Source organism: Oncorhynchus clarkii, chromosome 5 (genome assembly GCF_045791955.1).
Source record: "Oncorhynchus clarkii lewisi isolate Uvic-CL-2024 chromosome 5, UVic_Ocla_1.0, whole genome shotgun sequence".
Classification (NCBI taxonomy): domain Eukaryota; kingdom Metazoa; phylum Chordata; class Actinopteri; order Salmoniformes; family Salmonidae; genus Oncorhynchus; species Oncorhynchus clarkii.
This window is the reverse complement of record NC_092151.1, coordinates 76,349,257-76,370,842: the sequence shown is the minus strand read 5'-3', so window position 1 is coordinate 76,370,842 and position 21,586 is coordinate 76,349,257. Positions and strand designations below refer to the sequence as shown.

General features: G+C 44.0%; 1 protein-coding gene across 1 annotated transcript in view; it reads right to left on the bottom strand.

The window, feature by feature from the left end:
* The window catches only part of LOC139409760 (coiled-coil domain-containing protein 18-like), a 48,866-nt gene extending 27,360 nt beyond the window's left edge, over positions 1 to 21,506 (bottom strand). Inside the window, exons 1-16 of the mRNA XM_071155141.1 lie at positions 21,456 to 21,506; positions 20,885 to 20,994; positions 20,684 to 20,812; positions 18,340 to 18,436; positions 18,046 to 18,167; positions 17,490 to 17,778; positions 17,210 to 17,282; positions 16,305 to 16,495; positions 7,016 to 7,144; positions 6,636 to 6,746; positions 6,220 to 6,351; positions 5,302 to 5,415; positions 3,532 to 3,609; positions 3,334 to 3,450; positions 2,804 to 2,971; positions 1,725 to 1,888 (exon numbers count right to left, since the gene is read on the bottom strand). Coding sequence (XP_071011242.1) covers positions 1,725 to 1,888; positions 2,804 to 2,971; positions 3,334 to 3,450; positions 3,532 to 3,609; positions 5,302 to 5,415; positions 6,220 to 6,351; positions 6,636 to 6,746; positions 7,016 to 7,144; positions 16,305 to 16,495; positions 17,210 to 17,282; positions 17,490 to 17,778; positions 18,046 to 18,167; positions 18,340 to 18,436; positions 20,684 to 20,812; positions 20,885 to 20,994; positions 21,456 to 21,506 — 2,075 coding nt within the window. The remainder of the gene's footprint in view (positions 1 to 1,724; positions 1,889 to 2,803; positions 2,972 to 3,333; positions 3,451 to 3,531; positions 3,610 to 5,301; positions 5,416 to 6,219; positions 6,352 to 6,635; positions 6,747 to 7,015; positions 7,145 to 16,304; positions 16,496 to 17,209; positions 17,283 to 17,489; positions 17,779 to 18,045; positions 18,168 to 18,339; positions 18,437 to 20,683; positions 20,813 to 20,884; positions 20,995 to 21,455) is intronic.
* Between the last annotated feature and the right edge of the window lie 80 nt (positions 21,507 to 21,586).

Genomic DNA, 21,586 nt, shown 5'->3' with positions numbered 1-21,586 from the left:
CAACCAACAACAACGAATAGAGCGCTCTGACAACTATCGACTATAAACAAACAGCTGATATTACACAACTACTTAAGGACCATTCCACTGTATCCTGTTCGGTCTTTCGTAAGTATTGTATGTTGTCAAAACCTGCATCTTTACAAAGGCATCTAGTTTAATGAAACCCAAATGGGAGCTTAAATTAAACTGTCTAATTCCTGATAAGGAGTTATGTTTATATGGACTTCCCCTTACTGCAGGCAGGCAGGTGTTTGACTTTGCTTCATTTGACTCCTAATCACTAGACTGGTGCAATCAGTAACTAGCTTGATTAGTACAAGACAAGACTTATCACTTGGTGAGGGGTGATGGAAGTCAGATGTTGAGAGAACTTCCATCCACCAACTCTTGAATGAAGCTTTACTGTGGGGTCTGAGCATTGGTAAAAAGCTATACTTGGAATTGTAGCTATAATTGTTATTACAGTATTATAACATTTAAGAACAACAAGCAGCCTTGTCTCAGTAGAGTAAATCAAAATGATACATTTAATAGCGGTCGTGTGTGTGCAGTGTTGTAGAGTAGTGTAGTATAGAGTAAAGCAGACCAACATGTTCCCCTGGTGGCACTGGTGCCACTAACTTTTTCAGTTGGTGGCACCAGCCCATGATTTGTTTGCGTCAAATATTTTTCACAGTTCACACAATTTAAAACATTTGTAATCATCTTAAAAGTCATTTAAAGTACTTTTAAGAGGTGTAGACAACTGAGATGGTAATAAACAAGTTTATTTATGTATGTATTTATCTAACATGTCCCTGAAAGAATGCATGATTCAAGATATTCTGCTACCTAATCCAGTGAATGTCGTGAATTTTGGTTTGACAAATAAGCTATTGTTACATTTTACTGTTAAAATAGGTCTCCAGAATGTTCTGAATTGTATTTTGTTCAATAGAGACAATCTTCCCTACATCTTTACATGTGCACTAATATTCTAGGCTCATTTATTTGGGGCTAATTCACCACCTGAGTACACAAAATCTGAAAACTCATTAGCTTGATTGGTAACACTAAACATAATACCCAATGCTGGCAGCCATGTATTAATCTAACAGTAAATGTCAAGTACAAAAAAACTTTGCAGTTGTAACCTACAGCTCAATTATGCCTATGCAATAGCCAATGCGCAACATTTCACACACTCTGTATCAAAGCCATATCAAATATCTTGGTTGAAGAATCGTTGCTATGGAGGTCAAAATTGAGAGATCAGAAATAAAAAGGATACCTACAGAAAGCTGAGAACCTCCCCTCTTCAACTGTAACAACAGGATAGCTGTGTTTTCCCCAGCAATTGGATTTTAAAAATCTGAACACTTTTTTTCCCCCAGGAGCATTTTGTTTCCTGGGAAAGGAGAGTGGCTCACTCATCATAGCCGTAGTCCCCAGCAAAACATGCACAGCCACAGGGCAGGAATCATGTGGATAATGTACTTTACCGTTTGACCAAATCATGGTTAAATCTTGAGTGAGGTGAAAAGCTAATGTGACCAGCAAAAAAATAAACAGGCACCCTAGTGCCTAATTAAAAATTGGTGTTACACTGCCAAGTCAAACGTTCAAACGCAGGAGTTTGTCACAGTTTCGAACCCTGGTAGAGTACAGTAACATAGATTAGAGTAGAGTCGAGTAGCATAGATTAGAGCCGAGACGGTAGAGGGAGTAAAAACTAGTCTCACGTGACAGAGTTGGAGAGTTGCAGGGCTTCTCTCTCATGTCTCGCTGCCTGCTGACTAGCCTCCTGCAATCCCTCTATGGCCTCCTGGGCTCTCTGGTCTCTCCTCTTCAGCTCTTTGAAGGCTAACACCTTCTCTTTCTCCAGGTCCTTCTCCAAGCGGCCCACCTGGAGGAACACACACCACACAGTGTGTGAATTGAACCCTCTCAACTCACCTCCAAACCGTGATAATAAAATGGTCTGCTAAACTGTACTGAAAATTTGAACAAATACTTACTTTTTACCCACTATACCAGGGTTCCCCAACTGGCGGTGGTTTTATTTGGCCCCCAAGTTTTCTAAGCATTTTTAAAAATCATTGTTGGACATAAAATACTGTAAAAACACCAGGAAATCAGCTCCAAGTGATTTTAAGTTTGGAAATCTGTACCCAAGTATTCCCATGCATAGAGGCACGTGATCATATACAAATGTAAGCAATGTTTGAAATTATTATGTTTTAGTCAAATATTATATCTGTTTAGGCTTCTTGTGGTCAAATTGTAGTCTACAAATTATGTTCCGGCCCCCCCGACCATCTGCTCAAGAAACGGACTGCACTATAGTCAGCCCCTGCAAGCCGAAAGTAATCAGTTTGAACACAGGAATCTGTCTAAACAATTAGGCTTTTCAAAACACTCATGAACAGCATGAGCAGCAAGCATGCACAGTCAGTTATAAACAGATATGAGCTCTATTTTATTAACTCTGCTGGGCCCTTAAGAGGAAGTTCAGGCTGGCCCACAAAAGCTGGCTTTGCACATAAAGAACTGTACCAGTTAAAGCAATGTAGAATGTTTCAAAATAGGGACATTTGTATTGCATCTCAAACTCGTACATTAGATATGACAACTGCAGCTCACGCGCTCTAGTAGTTGATTTATTCATTCACCGAGTTCAATTAAAACTGTAATGTTCTATGTACTGCTGTGTTGTGTTTAATGTTCAATCTCTAATGCTGGTTTGCTCATTATGTTGTATGTAACTTACAGGCTGTGGAAATAATGTTCCTCTCTGAGGACAGTAAAAGTATCTGTCTACCTGCTCCAGTAACAGCGCCTGTCTGTCCTCTAGCTCCGCCACACGGGAGGTGCTCTCCTGCAGCATGGTCTGCTGTCTCTGGACGGTGTGCTGCAGCTGCAAGTTCTGCTCACTGGAGCTCTGACACACCAGAGAGCTACCCCTCATCTCCGCCTGCAGAGCCTCCACCTGGGGACAGAGTACGCTGGAACTGCCTGTTTGAACTTCACTAGTCTTCATCCATACACTTCACAAGTTGGAAATGTATTTCATTTTTGTTTCACATCCTAGATTTTTTGGGGTCTCATATCCTTCACATTGTTCCCAAATTCCTCAGTGCCAGTCTGCTCTCCTGCCCACTCCTTATGGAATGGTCATGCCACACATTGTCATGTTCAGCTTGAGAAGAAGTGACAAGGAGTTGGCAAGAGAGCAAAAACAGATCTGGGACCAGACTACAACATCCCACCCACAGATATCACACAATGTGTCTGGAATGTTGTAAGTGTTTCACAGGAAATAAAAGCAAGGTGAAGGTCTTCATGTTCTACTTCTTTAGCGTTTGTCTCCAGCTCTCTCTCGTAGCGTCCCTTCACTCCCTTTATCTGTAGCATACAGTCGCTCAACTCATCCTGGCATGTTGTCAGGGCTGTCTCCAAAAACCTCACCTGCAACAGGACCGATACAGGAAAAAGTCTGATTTAGTTGATAACTAAATTGCCATAGCATGTGTTTTCATAAGGACTGACCTTGGTAGTATACTCTGTTGCCTGCACTCTGAGAGCTCTCAAGGCCTCCTGGTCTTGAATGGCTCTCGTCTCTGTATCCTAGGAAGTGACAGGATTATAGCACTAGTCAGATTAATATTGAGATGCCCAGCTGTGTCGTTCTGTCAAACTCAATGACGTGGGTGTGATTTATAAATCTGTGAAGATCTACAGTGTATTCGGAAAGTATTCAGACCCCTTGACTTTTTACATTTTGTTACGTTACAGCCTTATTCTAAAATTGACAAAATAGTTTTTTCTTCCTCATCAATCCACACACAATACCCCATAATGACAAAGCAAAAACAGGTTTTTAGAAATATTTGCAAATGTATTAAAAATAAACTGAAACATTTACATAAGTATTCAGACCCTTTATTCAGTACTTTGTTGAAGCATATTTGGCAGCGATTACAGCCTTGAGTCTTTTTGGGTATGATGCTACAAGCTTGGCACTGTATTTGGGGAGTTTCTCCCATTCTTCTCTGCAGATCCTCTCAAGCTCTGTCAGATTGGATGGGGAGCATCACTGCCCAGCTATTTTCAGGTCTCTCCAGAGATGTTCGATGGGGTTCACGTCCGGGCTCTGGCTGGGCCACTCAAGGACATTCGGAGACTTGACCCGAAGCCACTCCAGCGTTGTCTTGGCTGTGTGCTTAGGGTCATTGTCCTGAGGGAAAGTGAACCTTCGCCCCAGTCTGAGGTCCTGAGCGCTCTGTAGCAGGTTTTCATCAAGGATCTCTCTGTACTTTGCTCAGTTCATCTTTCCTTCGATCCTGACTAGTCTCCCAGTCCATGTAGCTGAAAAACATCCCCACAGCATGATGCTGCCACCACCATGCTTCACTGTAGGGATGGTGCCAGGTTTCCTTCAGATGTGACGCTTGGCATTGAGGCCAAAGAGTTCAATCTTGGTTTCATCAGACCAGAGAATCTTGTTTCTCATGGTCCGAGAGTCCTTTAGGTATCTTTTGGCAAACTCCATGAGGGCTGTCATGTGCCTTTTACTGACGAGTGGCTTCCGTCTGGCCACACTACCATAAAGGCCTGATTGGTGGAGTGCTGCAGAGATGGAAGAAACTTCCAGAAGTGCAACCATCTCCACAGAGGAACTCTGGAACTCTGTCAGAGTGACCATTGAGTTCTTGGTCACCTCACTGACCAAGGCCCTTCTCCCACGATTGCTCAGTTTGGCAAGGCAATCAGCTTGAGGAAGTCTAGGTGGTTCCAAACGTCTTCCATTTAAGAATGATGAGGCCACTGTGTTCTTGGGGACCTTCAATGCTGCAGAAATGTTTTGGTACCCTTCCCCAGATCTGTGCCTCGACACAATCCTGTCTCGGAGCTCTACGGACAATTCCTTCGACCTCATGGCTTGGTTTTTGCTCTGTCAACTGTGTGACCATATATTAGACAGATGTGCCTTTCCAAATCATGTCCAATCAATTGAATTTACCACAGGTGGACTCTAATCAAGTTGTAGAAACATGTCAAGGATGATCAATGGAAACAGGACACACCTGAGCTCAATTTCAAGTCTCATAGCAAAGGGTCTGAATACTTATGTAAAAAACCTGCTTTAGCTTTGTCATTACATGGTATTGTGTTTAGATTGAGGGAAAAAAAAAATGTAAACCGTTTTAGAATAAGGCTGTAACGTAACAAAATGTGGAAAAAGTCTAGGGGTCTGAATACTTTCCGAACGCACTCTAGGTAAAGGTAATGTGAGGTGTGTGTATGGGGCAGACATACATGCGTGAGCTGGTTGAGGGAGGTCTGAAGTCTCTCTGCTCTGTGCTGGGCCTCCTGTCTCTCATGCTGGGCTGAAGACAAGTCGTTCTCCAGCTCTGCTTTCTGAGAGTGCAACTGTACAGGACAGGCAGACATAAAATCACATGAAACAGGCAGGAAACACAAGTATCTTTGCAGGTGCTCAAACATCTACTGTACTGTAAAGCTGAAATTCAGAATAAGGTGAAACAGTGCCACTTCACCCCCAGCGCATGTTATTGTTTTGTCAATGAAACAGAGTAGAGGAGCATCCAGCATCGTGGCAAAATATTTTCACAGTACATACTCTGCAGTTCTATCACAAGTACGATGGGCAATGATGTGCGAAGGAAAACCGTTGTTGCGGTTTTCTTCCGTCGAAGGAGAGGAGGACCAAAATGCAGTGAAAAACCAAAACAGCCCTATCTGGTGCAAACAAACACAGAGACAGGAACAATCACCCATGAAACACTCAAAGAATATGGCTGCCTAAATATGGTTCCCAATCAGAGACAACGATAAACACCTGCCTCTGATTGAGAACCACTCCAGGCAACCATAGACTTTTCTAGACAACTCCACTCACCACAATCCCATAACCTACAAAAAACCCCTAGACAAAACCAACACATAATTCACCCATGTCACACCCTTGCCTGACCAAAATAATAAAGACAACACAAAATACTAAGACCAGGGCGTGACAACTGTGGTCGTTGTTTGCAGTAACATCACAAACGGACGTGGCAGTTTCACCTAGTATACGGATTCCAGCTTTCATGTATAACTATTCTAAGACTGAAAGTATGTAAAGTTCATGGAATTGCTTACTGTAACCTTGGGTGACTTTTATGAACAGTCAAGTGTGAATAAAGGAATACAATACATGTATCCTCTCACCATTTTGATTTGATCCTGTAGCTCCTTACGTTGCTCTGAGCCAACTCTCTGAGTCTCCTCCAACTCCTGCTGGAAATCCCTCTTCTTCAAGTCCAGAGTGGTTTTAAAGTGCTGGATACTGCTGCTCTTTTCCTATGTTTCAAACCAGAGACTTCATCAACTAACTAATTAGCCAACTTAAATATAACAGCCTGTGTGTGTGAAAGGATGTGTATGTGAGTTAGAGAGAACTGGGTCTGTCTCAATCAAAAGGCAGGGAGGCATCCTTGTGGATTTAGACAGACCCAACATGTGTAAGTGAAAGCACGTGTGTGTGTAGTGACAACAGTCTGTTTAGTGTAGCCTACTTCAGCATTTGATAGATTAGTGACAACACAATTTATTTTCAGTGTATGTGTTGAGCACGTCACCATTACCAGCAGGTTCTGCTCCAACTCAGTGGTCTTCTCTACAGCCTGTGAAAGTCCTGCATCTTTCTTCTCTAACTGTTGCACTGTAGTTGCCAGGCAGACGTTCTTCCTCCTTAACTGCAATAGAACACATTCACCTCTTGGGACAGACATCTCTCATACTGTATACAACAAGTTATCTTTAGTTTCAGGCACTGGTTTAAGGCCTTATTGCTCTGATTCTGTGAGTGAGACCCTCACTTGTTCTGGTATGTGACATTATGTAACTCAGATTCCTTTGAGATACTGCCTTCCTTGATTTGAGACCACTCATAGCGAAAATGGTGGTACAGTACAATATTCCCTGTGTCCATCTTTACCTCTCTCTCCAGCTGGTTAATTTGTACTGTCCTCTCCTGCAGCTCTGTGTCTAGTTTCTGAAGCTGGAGGTCTCTCTGGTTCATGTTGTTCTGTAGGGTAGTCATCTCCTCCTGTGTCTGCCTTAGTCTCTCCTGCAGGCCCAGGACGAGAGCCACCTGTTATACGTGAAATATATGTGAAAAGCTGTTATACAGTTATACGTGAAAGCTGGAATATGTACTTGGGGAAACTGCCACGTCCGTTTGCAATACAACATTCACTACCAGGGGACAGACATCAGTCACACATACAGTACACCAGGGGTTCTCAAACTTGTTGGGACCCCCTCATAATCAGATCACAACTCTAGTGAGATAAAACATAGCAATCAATGAGTTTTACTAGGACTTCAGCAGTGCATAGACGGACAAACCACGTTTCGAGCCTTGGGTAGGAACATTTTAAAGGCCCCCCAATTGGCATCAGATAGAAAATGTGGCAGTTTTCAAACTAATTTCCTACAATTCTACACATTTTATCATGTGGCTGTAACGAGTTTCGTCTTCATACGAAGGAGAGTCGGACCAAAATGCAGCGTGTGGTTTACGATCCATGTTTATTAATAATACGAAACACGAATCTCCAATACAATACTACAAAACAAAACGTAACGAAAACCTAAACAGCCTATCTGGTGAAAAAACACATAGACAGGAACAATCACCCACAAACACACAGTGAAACCCAGGCTACCTAAATATGGTTCCCAATCAGAGACAATGACGAACACCTGCCTCTGACTGAGAACCATATCAGGCTGAACATAGAAATAGACAAACAAGACATGAAACATAGAATACCCACTCAGATCACACCCTGACCAATCAAAACATAGAAAATACAAAGTAAACTATGGTCAGGGCGTGACAGTACCCCCACCCCAAGGTGCGGACTCCGGCCGCAAAACCTGAACCTATAGGGGAGGGTCTGGGTGGGCATCTGTCCGCGATGGCGGCTCTGGCGCTGGACGTGGACCCCACTCCATGACAGTTTTAATCCCCCTCCTAAACGTCCCTAAATAGGTTACCCACCACAATGATAACATGGGACAGAGGGACAGAGGTAACTCGGGACAGATGGGTAGCTCAGCACTGAGAGGAAGCTCAGCACTGAGAAGAAGCTCAGCACTGAGAGGAAGCCCAGGCAGGTAGTAGAAACTACCAGAACCTGGCTGGCTGGCGGTTTCAGCAGATCCTGGTCGACTAGCAGATCTGGGAGAATCTGGTCGACTGGCGGATCTGGGAGAATCTGGTCGACTGGCGGATCTGGGAGAATCTGGTCGACTGGCGGATCTGGGAGAATCTGGTCGACTGGCGGATCTGGGAGAATCTGGTCGACTGGCGGATCTGGGAGAATCTGGTCGACTGGCGGATCTGGGAGAATCTGGTCGACTGGCGGATCTGGGAGAATCTGGTCGACTGGCGGATCTGGGAGAATCTGGTCGACTGGCGGATCTGGGAGAATCTGGACGACTGGCGGATCTGGGAGAATCTGGTCGACTGGCGGATCTGGGAGAATCTGGTCGACTGGCGGATCTGGGAGAATCTGGTCGACTGGCGGATCTGGGAGAATCTGGTCGACTGGCAGATCTGGGAGAATCTGGACGACTGGCAGATCTGAGAGAGTCTGGACGACTGGCAGATCTGGAAGAGTCTGGACGACTGGCAGATCTGGAAGAGTCTGGTCGACTGGCAGCTCTGTCTGCTCCATGCTGACTGGCTGCTCCATGCTGACTGGCAGCTCTGGCTGCTCCATGCTGACTGGCTGCTCCATGCTGACTGGCAGCTCTGGCTGCTCCATGCTGACTGGCTGCTCTGGCTGCTCCATGCTGACTGGCTGCTCTGGCTGCTCCATGCTGACTGGCTGCTCCATGCTGACTGGCTGCTCCATGCTGACTGGCGGCCCTGGCTGCTCCATGCTGACTGGCGGCCCTGACTGCTCCATGCTGACTGGCGGCCCTGGCTGCTCCATGCTGACTGGCGGCCCTGGCTGCTCCATGCTAACTGGCAGCTCTGGCGGCTCCTTGCAGACTGGCAGCTCTGGCGGCTCCTTGCAGACTGGCAGCTCTGGCGGCTCCTTGCAGACTGGCAGCTTTGGCGGCATCCTGCAGACAGGCAGCTCTGGCGGCTCCTTGCAGACTGGCAGCTCCATGCAGACTGGCAGCTCTATGCAGACTGGCAGCTCCATGCAGACTGGCAGCTCCTTGCAGACTGGCAGCTCCTTGCAGACTGGCAGCTCCTTGCAGACTGGCAGCTCCTTGCTAACTGGCAGCTCCTTGCTAACTGGCAGCTCTATGCTAACTGGCAGCTCTAAGCTAACTGGCAGCTCTATGCTAACTGGCAGCTCTATGCTAACTGGCAGCTCTATGCTAACTGGCAGTTCTGAACAGGCGGGAGACTCCGGCAGCGCTGTAGAGAAGGAAGGCTCTAACAGCGCTAAACAGGCGGGAGACTCCGACAGCGCTGGAGAGGAGGAGGGCTCCGACAGCGCTGGACAGGCGAGGCGCACTGTAGGCCTGATGCGTGGTGCTGGCACTGGTGGTACTGGGCCGAGGACACGCACAGGAAGCCTGGTGCGGGGAGCTGCTACCGGAGGGCTGGGGTGTGGAGGTGGTACTGGAAAAACCGGACCGTGCAGGCGCACTGGAGCTCTTGAGCACCGAGCCTGCCCAACCTTACCTGGTTGAATGCTCACGGTTGCCCTGCCAGTGCGGCGAGGTGGAATAGCCCGCACTGGGCTATGCAGGCGAACCGGAGACACCGAGCGCAAGGCTGGTGCCATGTAAGCCGGCCCAAGGAGACGCACTGGGGACCAGCTGCGTAGAGCCGGCTTCATGGCATTAGGCTCGACGCTCAATCTAGCCCGGCAGACACGCGGAGCTGGAATATACCGCACCGGGCTATGCACCCGCACTGGAGACACCGTGCGCACCACTGCATAACACGGTGCCTGTCCGGTCTCTCTAGCCCCCCGGTAAGCACAGGGAGTCTGCTCAGGTCTCCTACCTGGCATAGCCATACTCCCTGTTAGCCCCCCCCCAAGAAATTTTTGGGGCTGCCTCTCAGGCTTCCATCCGCTACGTCGTGCTGCCTCCTCATATCTGCGCCTCTCAGCTCCAGCGCCCGCCTCCAGTTCTTCTTTGGGGCGGCGATATTCTCCTGGCTGAGCCCAGGGTCCTCTTCCTTCTAATTCGTCCTCCCATGTCCATACCTCCTCTTTGGGCTGCTCCTGTTGCCTCTTCTCCTGCTGCACCTTTGGGCGGCTACACTCCCCTGGTTTAGCCCAGGGTCCTCTCCCGTCGAGGATTTCCTCCCATGTCCAGAAATCCTTATTGCGCGTCTCCTCGCGCTGCTCCTGCCTGTTGACACGCTGCTTGGTCCTTTTGTGGTGGGTGATTCTGTAACGAGTTTCGTCTTCATACGAAGGAGAGTCGGACCAAAATGCAGCGTGTGGTTTACGATCCATGTTTATTAATAATACGAAACACGAATCTCCAATACAATACTACAAAACAAAACGTAACGAAAACCTAAACAGCCTATCTGGTGAAAAAACACATAGACAGGAACAATCACCCACAAACAGACAGTGAAACCCAGGCTACCTAAATATGGTTCCCAATCAGAGACAATGACGAACACCTGCCTCTGACTGAGAACCATATCAGGCTGAACATAGAAATAGACAAACAAGACATGAAACATAGAATACCCACTCAGATCACACCCTGACCAATCAAAACATAGAAAATACAAAGTAAACTATGGTCAGGGCGTGACAGTGGCAGATATTTTGTTGCAGCTTTAAAGCTATTCAAATTTCACGAGGTAAAGAGAAAATTGCAGTTTTAAAGCTTGAATTACAAGTGCATTTCTATATTTTTTTATTTACATTTTTGGGGGAATACAAGAAGTATTGAGTTGAAAAAATATATAAATTGGTGGAGAAATGTTGCAACCAATATCCCTGTGAGCCTCCCACGCACATGTTGCCCAGGGTTAAGAACATAAAATTGTAAATTAATAATATTACATTGTATTACACCCTCTAAAATTATTCCGACGATCCATTGGCCAAAATGTGTATAATCTGCTGTTAGTAATATATGTATATATATATATATATATATATATATACAGTGCCTTGCGAAAGTATTCGGCCCCCTTGAACTTTGCGACCTTTTGCCACATTTCAGGCTTCAAACATAAAGATATAAAACTGTATTTTTTTGTGAAGAATCAACAAGTGGGACACAATCATGAAGTGGAACGACATTTATTGGATATTTCAAACTTTTTTAACAAATCAAAAACTGAAAAATTTGGCGTGCAAAATTATTCAGCCCCCTTAAGTTAATACTTTGTAGCGCCACCTTTTGCTGCGATTACAGCTGTAAGTCGCTTGGGGTATGTCTCTATCAGTTTTGCACATCGAGAGACTGACATTTTTTCCCATTCCTCCTTGCAAAACAGCTCGAGCTCAGTGAGGTTGGATGGAGAGCATTTGTGAACAGCAGTTTTCAGTTCTTTTCACAGATTCTCGATTGGATTCAGGTCTGGACTTTGACTTGGCCATTCTAACACCTGGATATGTTTATTTTTGAACCATTCCATTGTAGATTTTGCTTTATGTTTTGGATCATTGTCTTGTTGGAAGACAAATCTCCGTCCCAGTCTCAGGTCTTTTGCAGACCCCATCAGGTTTTCTTCCAGAATGGTCCTGTATTTGGCTCCATCCATCTTCCCATCAATTTTAACCATCTTCCCTGTCCCTGCTGAAGAAAAGCAGGCCCAAACCATGATGCTGCCACCACCATGTTTGACAGTGGGGATGGTGTGTTCAGCTGTGTTGCTTTTACGCCAAACATAACGTTTTGCATTGTTGCCAAAAAGTTCAATTTTGGTTTCATCTGACCAGAGCACCTTCTTCCACATGTTTGGTGTGTCTCCCAGGTGGCTTGTGGCAAACTTTAAACGACACTTTTTATGGATATCTTTAAGAAATGGCTTTCTTCTTGCCACTCTTCCATAAAGGCCAGATTTGTGCAATATGCGACTGATTGTTGTCCTATGGACAGAGTCTCCCACCTCAGCTGTAGATCTCTGCAGTTCATCCAGAGTGATCATGGGCCTCTTGGCTGCATCTCTGATCAGTCTTCTCCTTGTATGAGCTGAAAGTTTAGAGGGACGGCCAGGTCTTGGTAGATTTGCAGTGGTCTGATACTCCTTCCATTTCAATATTATCGCTTGCACAGTGCTCCTTGGGATGTTTAAAGCTTGGGAAATATTTTTGTATCCAAATCCGGCTTTAAACTTCTTCACAACAGTATCTCGGACCTGCCTGGTGTGTTCCTTGTTCTTCATGATGCTCTCTGCGCTTTTAACGGACCTCTGAGACTATCACAGTGCAGGTGCATTTATACGGAGACTTGATTACACACAGGTGGATTGTATTTATCATCATTAGTCATTTAGGTCAACATTGGATCATTCAGAGATCCTCACTGAACTTCTGGAGAGAGTTTGCTGCACTGAAAGTAAAGGGGCTGAATAATTTTGCACGCCCAATTTTTCAGTTTTTGATTTGTTAAAAAAGTTTGAAATATCCAATAAATGTCGTTCCACTTCATGATTGTGTCCCGCTTGTTGTTGATTCTTCACAAAAAAATACAGTTTTATATCTTTATGTTTGAAGCCTGAAATGTGGCAAAAGGTCGCAAAGTTCAAGGGGGCCGAATACTTTCGCATGGCACTGTATATATACACACACACACATTTTAAAGAGAATAATACATATACAGTACCAGTCAAAAGTTAGGACACACCTACTCATCCGTCTAATCTTTATTTTTACTATTTTCTACATTGTAGAATAATTGTGAAGACATCAAAACTATGAAATAACACATATGGAATCACATAGTAACCAAAAGAGTGTTAAACAAATTTGACAAAGTATCCACCCTTTGCCTTGATGACAGCTTTGCACACGCTTGGCATTCTCTCAACCAGCTTCATGAGATAGTCACCTGAAATTCATTTAAATTAACAGCAGTGCCTTGTTAAAAGTTAATTTGTGGAATTTATTTCCTTCTTAATGCGTTTGAGCCAATCAGTTGTGTCTGGGTTCGCGCCCAGGCTCTGTCGCAGCCAGCTGCGACCGGGAGGTCCGTGGAGCGACGCACAATTGGCCTAGCGTCGCCCGGGTTAGGGAGGGTTTGGCCGGTAGGGATATCCTTGTCTCATCGCGCACCAGCGACTCCTGTGGCGGGCCGGGTGCAGTGCACGCTAACCAAGGTCGCCAGGTGCACCCTCCGACACATTGGTGCGGATGGCTTCCGGGTTGGATGCGCGCTGTGTTAAGAAGCAGTGTGGGTTATGTTTTGGAGGACGCATGGCTTTCGACCTTCGTCTCTCCCGAGCCCGTACGGGAGTTGTAGCGATGAGACAAGATAGTAATTACTAACAATTGGATACCACGGAATTGGGGAGAAAAGGGGGTAAAAATATATATATATATTAAAAAAAAAGACATGAAGGTCAGTCAATGCGAAAAATTTCAAGAACTTTGACATTTTCTTCAAGTGCAGTCGCAAAAACAATCAAGCGCTATGAAGAAACTGTCTCTCTGGAAGACAGCCACAGGAAAGGAAGACCCAGGGTTACCTCTGCTGCATGGAATCATATAGTAACCAAAAGTATTAAACATATTGTATATTTTAGATTCTTCAAAGTAGCCAACCTTTGCCTTGATGACAGCTTTGCACACTCTTAGCATTCTCTCAACCAGCTTCACCAGGAATGCATTTCCAACAGTTATGAAGGAGTTCCCACATATGCTGAGCACTTGTTGGCTGATTTTCCTTCACTCTGCGGTCCAACTCATCCCAAACCATCTCAATTGTGTTGAGGTCGGGTGATTTGTGGAGGACAGGTAATGTGATGTAGCCCTCCATCACTCTTTCTTTGTCAAATAGCCCTTACACAGCCTGGAGGTGTGTTGGGTCATTGTCCTGTTGAAAAACAAATGATAGTCCCACTAAGCACAAACCAGATGGGATGGCGTATTGCTGCAGAATGCTGTGGTAGGCATGCTGTTAAGTGTGCCTTGAATTCTAAATAAGTCACTGAGTGTCACCAGCAAAGCACCCCCACACCATCACACCGCCTCCTCCATGCGACAGATTTCCACCGGTCTAATGTCCATTGCTCGTGTTTCTTGGCCCAAGCAAGTCTTCTTATTATTGGTGTTCTTTAGTAATGGTTTCTTCGCAGCAATTCAACCATGAAGGCCTGATTCACGCAGACTCCCCTGAACAGTTGATGTTGAGATGTGACTGTTACTTGAACTCTGAAGAATTTATATGGGCTGCAATCTGAAGTGCAGTTAACTCTAAGGAACTTATCCTCTGCAGCAAAGGTAACTCTGGGCCTTCCTTTCCTGTGGCGGTCCTCATGAGAGCCAGTTTCTTCATAGCGCTTGATGGTTTTTGCGACTGCACTTGAAGAAAATGTAAAAGTTCTTGAAATTTTCCGCATTGACTGACCTTCATATGTCTTAAAGTATTGATGGACTGTAATTTCTCTTTGCATATTTGAGCTGGACTTGCCATAATATGAACTTGGTCTTTTACCAAATAGTGCATTTTTCTGTATACCACGCCTACCATGTCACAACACAACTGATTGGCTCAAACGCATTAAGGAATTCCACACATTAACAAGGCTCACCTGTTAATTGAAATGCATTCCAGGTGAATTCCTCATGAAGCTGGTTGAGAGAATGCCAAGTGTGTGCAAAGCTGTCATCAAGGCAAAGGGTGGCTACTTTGAAGAATCTCAAATATAAAATATATTTGGATTTGTTTAACACTTTTTTGGTTACTACATGATTCCATATATGTTATTACATAGATTTGATGTCTTCACTATTATTCTACAATGTTGAAAATAAAGAAAAATCCTTGAATGAGTAGGTATGGCCAAATTTTGACTGGTACTGTATGTATGCATATATGACATACACACTACCATTCAAAAGTTTGGGGTCACTTAGAAATGTCCTTGTTTTCTTGTCCATTAAAATAACATCAAATTGATCAGAAATACAGTGTAGACATTGTTAATGTTGTAAATTACTATTGTAGCTGGAAACAGCTGATTTTATATGGAATATCTACAAAGGCGTAAAGAGGCCCATTATCAGCAACCATCACTCCTGTGTTCCAATGGCACGTTGTGTTAGCTAATCTAAGTTGATAATTTTAAAAGGCTAATTGATCATTAGAAAACATAATTGCAAAAGGGTTAGCACAGCTGAAAACTGTTGTTCTCATTAAATAAGCAATACAACTGACCTTTAGACTAGTTGATTATCTGGAGCATTAGCATTTGTGGGTTCGATTATTGGCTCAAAATGGCCAGAAACAAAAGACTCACAAGTTTCAGAAGAAAGTCCAGAAGGCTATTCCATGCGAGAAAGGACAGCATCCCAGAGTCGCCTCTTCACTGTTGATGTTGAGACTGGTGTTTTGCCGGTACTATTTAATGAAGCTGCCAGTTGAGGACTTGTGAGGCGTCAGTTTCTCAAACTAGACACTAATGTACTTTTCCTCTTGCTCAGTTGTGCACCGGGACCTCCCACTACTTTTCCTATTCTGGTTAGAGCCTGTTAAGCCTTTTCTGTTAAGGGAGTAGTACACAGCGTTGTACGAGATCTTCAGTTTCTTGGCAATTTGTCGCATGGAATAGCCCTAATTTCTCAGAAAAAGAATAGACTGACGAGTTTCAGAAGAAAGTTATTTGTTTCTGGCCATTTTGAGCCTGTAATCGAACCCACATATTCTAATGCTCGAGATACTCAACTAGTCTAAAGAAGGCCAGTTGTATTGCTTATTAAATAAGCACAACAGTTTTCAGCTGTGCTAACATAACTGCAAAAGGGTTTTCTAATGACAAATTAGCCTTTTAAAATTATAAACTTGGATTAGCTAACACAATGTGCCATTGGAACACAGGAGTGATGGTTGCTGATAATGGGCCTCCGTACACCTATGTAGATATTCTATAAAAAAAGCCATTTCCAGCTACAGTAGTAATTTACAACATTGACAATGTCTATAGTGTATTTCTGATAAATGTTATGTTATTTTAATGGACCAACCTTTTTTGCTTTTCTTTCAAATACATGGAGATTTCTAAGTGACCTCAAACTTTTGAATAGTAGTGTGGATAATGTGTCCTTCCTTACCTCTCTCTCCAGCTGGTTAATTTGTACTGTCCTCTCCTGCTGCTCTGTGTGCAGTTTCTGTAGCTGGAGGTCTCTCTGGTTCATGTTGTTCTGTAGGGCAGTCAGCTCCACCTGGGTCTGCCTTAGTCTCTCCTGCAGGTCCAGGGCTAGAGCTGCCTGCCTGACTCTCTCCTGCTCCACAGCATGCAACACAGGCAGCAGCTGCTGGTACTGCTCCCCTGACACACCGTAGACACAAAAAACAAACTGACCATTTTTTGGGAGGATACAAACATACTTTGCATTTTTCATGTGTATCCACAATGTTACAGCATGCAAGGAAGATAGATATTGTTAGAGTTTACCTACTCTACTGTATACATGGCCTAAAGATGGAAGATTAGTTATGTGCTATACATTGAGTGTACAAAACATTAGGAAGACCTTCCTAATATTGAGTTGCACCCCTTTCTGCCTTCAGAACTTCCTCAATTCGTCAGGGCATGGGCACTACACAAATGTCGAAAGCTGACATGTTGACTCCAATGCTTCCCACAGTTGTGTCAAGATGGCTGGATGTCCTTTGGGTGGTGGACCATTCTTGATACACACAGGAAACTTGAGTATAAAAAACCCAGCAGCATTGCAGTTCTTGACACAAACTGGTACGCCTGGCACCTACTATAATACCCTGTAGGCACTTGCCCATTCACACTCTAAATGGAAAACGTACGCAATTCATGTCTCAAGGCTTAAAAATCCTTCTTTAACCTGTCTCCTCCCCTTCATCTACACTGATTGAAGTGCTCTAACAAGTGACATCAATAAGGGATCATAGCTTTCACCTGGATTCAATCGTGTCAGGGAAAGAGCATGATAGTGTTTTGTACACTCAGTGTATACAGACTACAATATGATGTATAGTATTGAAGAGTATAAGCTAGGGAAATCACCTGGCTTGAGTTTGGGGACATCACAGAATGGAGCTGGCAGACAAGGCTTAGCACAGAGTGATCCCCCTCCACTCTATAACAAATATTTAGATCACTTTTACATAACAGTATAGTACATTTTGTCCACCATCATTGTCTGGAACAGAGTTGAGGGTATGCTGAGTTAGCAATAAGCAGGGTGCACTATGGTTTTATCGGGCATATACAGCATACAGAATATAGCATGTATAGACAATACACAGAGGGTATAGTTTGAGAGTGTAGTAGGGAGTATGCTCACCTCTCTAAGATGCAGCAGGCTGAGGATGGCCTCTAGGCTGGCCTGTTCAGCCTGGCTCTGCTGTGCTTCTCTCTGACAGTGCTCCAGTCTCTGCTCCTGGCTGGTAGTGAGGTGGCGTAGGTCCCTACACTCCTTCCTCAACACCTCTATGTCCTTCTCAACTATCTCCCTGTCACTCAGTCTTCTCTTCAGCTCCACAGCCTGGACAGAGGCCTCTTCCAGACGAGAACGCAACGTGGCGCTCTCTACACTCATCGCCTTGGCTCTGACCGACTCTTCCTTCAACTGGCTGGTCAGAGAGATTCCCAACTACTATTACGATAGGTATGTCCATCACAGTGGTATTAGTATTTTACTAACTACAACCAATCTCAACCATATCCACATATCATGGTTTTAAGCAAAACTGTCCTTTTTTACACGGTCCTCCTCATCACAGATGATTCAAGTGAAGTGTAACCACATAGATTAATTCATTTGAGATGAAAACACATTTTCAGAGGTTGATTCAGAAATTCATAAGTAAGCTATGACGAGCAGACACTTTAGTACCAACCCGATCAGCTGGTTCATTTCGGTCTTGTCCTGCTCTAGCTGAAGACACCTCCTCTCCCACACCACTCTCTCTTTATCACACTGGATAAGAGCCTCCTTCAGTCTGGCCTCGTTGTCCAACACCTATGGACCACAACACAGCATCCTGTTGCTATACAATCAAAGACTTCAATGTCTAAACCTAAGCAGCGCATTTCACCATGTACTGACAAGCATTTATTCTGAACAAACAGGCTTAAAATACATTTACATTCTTGTCATTTACATAGCTTGACTCGCCATTCTTATTCCATACCTTCTTCAGTTTCTCAGACATATTTCCCTTGTAACTCCGGAGAGCCAATGTCTGCCTCTCTGCAGTAACAAGAGCGTCCTTTCTCTGTTGCTCAACTCTTTGGGATTAATGGAAAATACAGCTGAAGTCGGAAGTTTACATAAACAAGTTAAATGACTCCAACCTAAGTGTATCAACCACTCCACAAATTTCTTGTTAACAAACTACAGTTTTGGCAAGTCAGTTAGGACATCTACTTTGTGCATGACAAGTAATTCTTCCAACAATTGTTTACAGACAGATTATTTCACTTATAATTCACTGTATCACAATTCCAGTGGGTCAGAAGTTTACATACACTAAGTTGACGGTGCCTTTAAACAACCTGGAAAAATCCAGAAAATTACATCATGACTTTAGAAGTTTCTGATAGGCTAATTGACATAATTTGAGTCAATTGGAGGTGTAGCTGTGGATGTACTTCAAGGCCTACCTTCAAACTCAGTGCCTCTTTGCTTGACATCATGAGAAAATCAAAAGAAATCAGCCAAGACCTCAGCAAAAAAATTGCAGACCTCCACAAGTCTGGTTTATCTTTGGGAGCAATTTCCAAACACCTGAAGGTATCACATTCATCTGTACAAACAATAGTACGCAAGTATAAACACCATGGAACCAAGCAGCCGTCATACCGCTCAGGAAGGAGACACAGTCTGTCTCCTAGAGGTGAACGTACTTTCGTGATAAAAGTGCAAATCAATCCCAGAACAGCAAAAGACCTTGTGAAGATGCTGGAGGAAACTGGTACAAAAGTATCTATATCCACAGTAAAAATGAGTACTATATCGACATAACCTGAAAGGCCGCTCAGCAAGGAAGAAGCCACTGCTCCAAAACCGCCATAAAAGAAGCCAGACTACTGTTTGCAACTGCACATGGGGACAAATATTGTACTTTTTGGAGAAATGTCCTCTGGTCTGATGAAACAAAAATAGAACGGTTTGGCCATAATGACCATCGTTATGTTTGGAGGAAAAAGGGGGAGGCTTGCAAGCCGAAGAACACCATCCCAACTGTGAAGCACAGGGGTGGCAGCATCATGTTGTGGGGGTGCTTTGCTGCAGGAGGGACTGGTGCACTTCACAAAATAGATGGCATCATGAGGGAGAAATTATGTGGATAGATTGAAGCAACATCTCAAGACATCAATCAGGAAGTTGAAGCTTGGTCCAAAATGGACAATGACCCCAAGCAAACTTCCAAAGTTGTGGCAAAATGGCTTAAGGACAACAAAGTAAATGTATTGGAGTGGCCATCACAAAGCCCTGACCTCCATCCTATAGAAAATTTGTGGGCAGAACTGAAAAAGTGTGTGCGAGCAAGGAGGCCTACAAACCTGACTTAGTTACACCAGCTCTGTCAGGAGGAATGGGCCAAAAGTCACCCAACTTCTTGTGGGAAGCTTGTGGAAGTCTACCCGAAACATTCGACCCAAGTTAAACAATTTTAAAGGCAATGCTACCAAATACTAATTGAGTGCATGTAAACTTCTGACCCACTGGGAATGTGATGAAAGAAATAAAAGCTGAAATAAATCATTCTCTCTACTATTAGTCTGACATTTCACATTCTTAAAATAAAGTGGTGATCCTAGCTGACCTAAAACAGGGAATTTTTAATAGGATTAAATGTCAGGAATTGTGAAAAATTGAGTTTAAATGTATTTGGCTAAGGTGTATGTAAACTTCCGACTTCAACTGTATATCTTAGTTAACAAACAAGCACTAGTACAAGGAGGTGACATCAGGTGATGTGTATTACATACAGTGTACAAAACATTAAGAACACCTGTCCTTTCCATGAAAGACTGGCCCGGTGAAAGCTATGATCGCTTACTTATGTCACCTGTTAAATTCACTTCAATCTGTGTAGATGAAGGGGAGGAGACAGGTTAAAGAATGATTTTTAAGCCTTCAGACATGGATTGTGTATGTGTGCCATTTAGAGGGTGAATGGACAAGACAAAAGATTTAAGTGCCTTTGAACGGAGTATGGTAGTAGCTGCCAGGCGCACCAGTGTGTGTCAAGAACTGCATCGCTGCTGGGTTTTTCACGCTCAACAGTTTCCTGTGTGGATCAAGAATGGTATACCACCTGAAGGACATCCAGCCAACTTGACAACTGTGGGAAGCATTGGAGTCAACATGGGCCAGCATCCCTGTGGAACGTTTTTGACACCTTGTAGAGTCCATGCCCTGACTAACTGAGGCTGTTCTGAAGGCAAAAGGGGGGTGTTCTAAATATTTTGAGAACTCCATGTTTATAGTAAGTGGGGATTGTTAAAGAAAATAGAATCACTGCTTACCTTATCCCCTGATTAGTCCTGTTTTCTAACTCAGCCCTAGCAGCCTTCAGCTCCTCTTGTAGCTGGTCCACTAGTCTGCTCTTAATAACCAATGTCTCTTCAGTCTCCTCCAGCCTCTTTTCTGTATCTCTACAATGAACATGGCAACACATCTAGCACAACTGCATTCACAAAGTTGTATCTGTGTATTCTCCTACCAACCTGAGTGCATCCCCTTGGGCCTCAACCTCAGCCTTCATACCCTCAATCTCCTCCTTCATATGACACACACTAGAAGTCTTAGACCCTACGGTGGAACCCAGAACCCGGACCTGTCAAGATTGTAGGTGAACAAATTTGTCTTAGTTCAAGCTGAGCATCTGTGGAACTAAACCCACATTAGTAACAATTATTTGGGCCCTCTGTAAAGGCCTGCATGAATAGTGTTATAATCATTAATAATGGCAGAGGTTGTATAAAATTGCATGAGCTGGAATACTTTGGTTTTGGAGCTGGCAAGTTCAAGATTCACTGCTTCCAATTCAATGATCAGTTGTCTGTTTTCTTGCATCACAGAAACACTTTCTTCTTCCACTGAGCTTAACTTCCTTCTGAGATGCAAGTTTTTAGATTCCAGTTCCCTCATTGAAGAGGATGAAGAGGGAGGCTGAAAAAAACATGACTTTTAATGCATTCCTCCATTGAATAGCAGTTTATTTGATAAATGAATCACATACATTAAAAAAAAAGTATAATCTCTTGCAAGCCTCTATTTACGGTTAGCTTGTCTCACCTTTGACTCAACCTGTGGGGCACTGCTACAGACCCTGCGTTCTTCAGCCATCCTGGTGAGAGTGTGTGTACAATGGCAATCTGGATGCAATAAAATCAATGATGAAGTATGTACACCAAACTTCAGAGGTA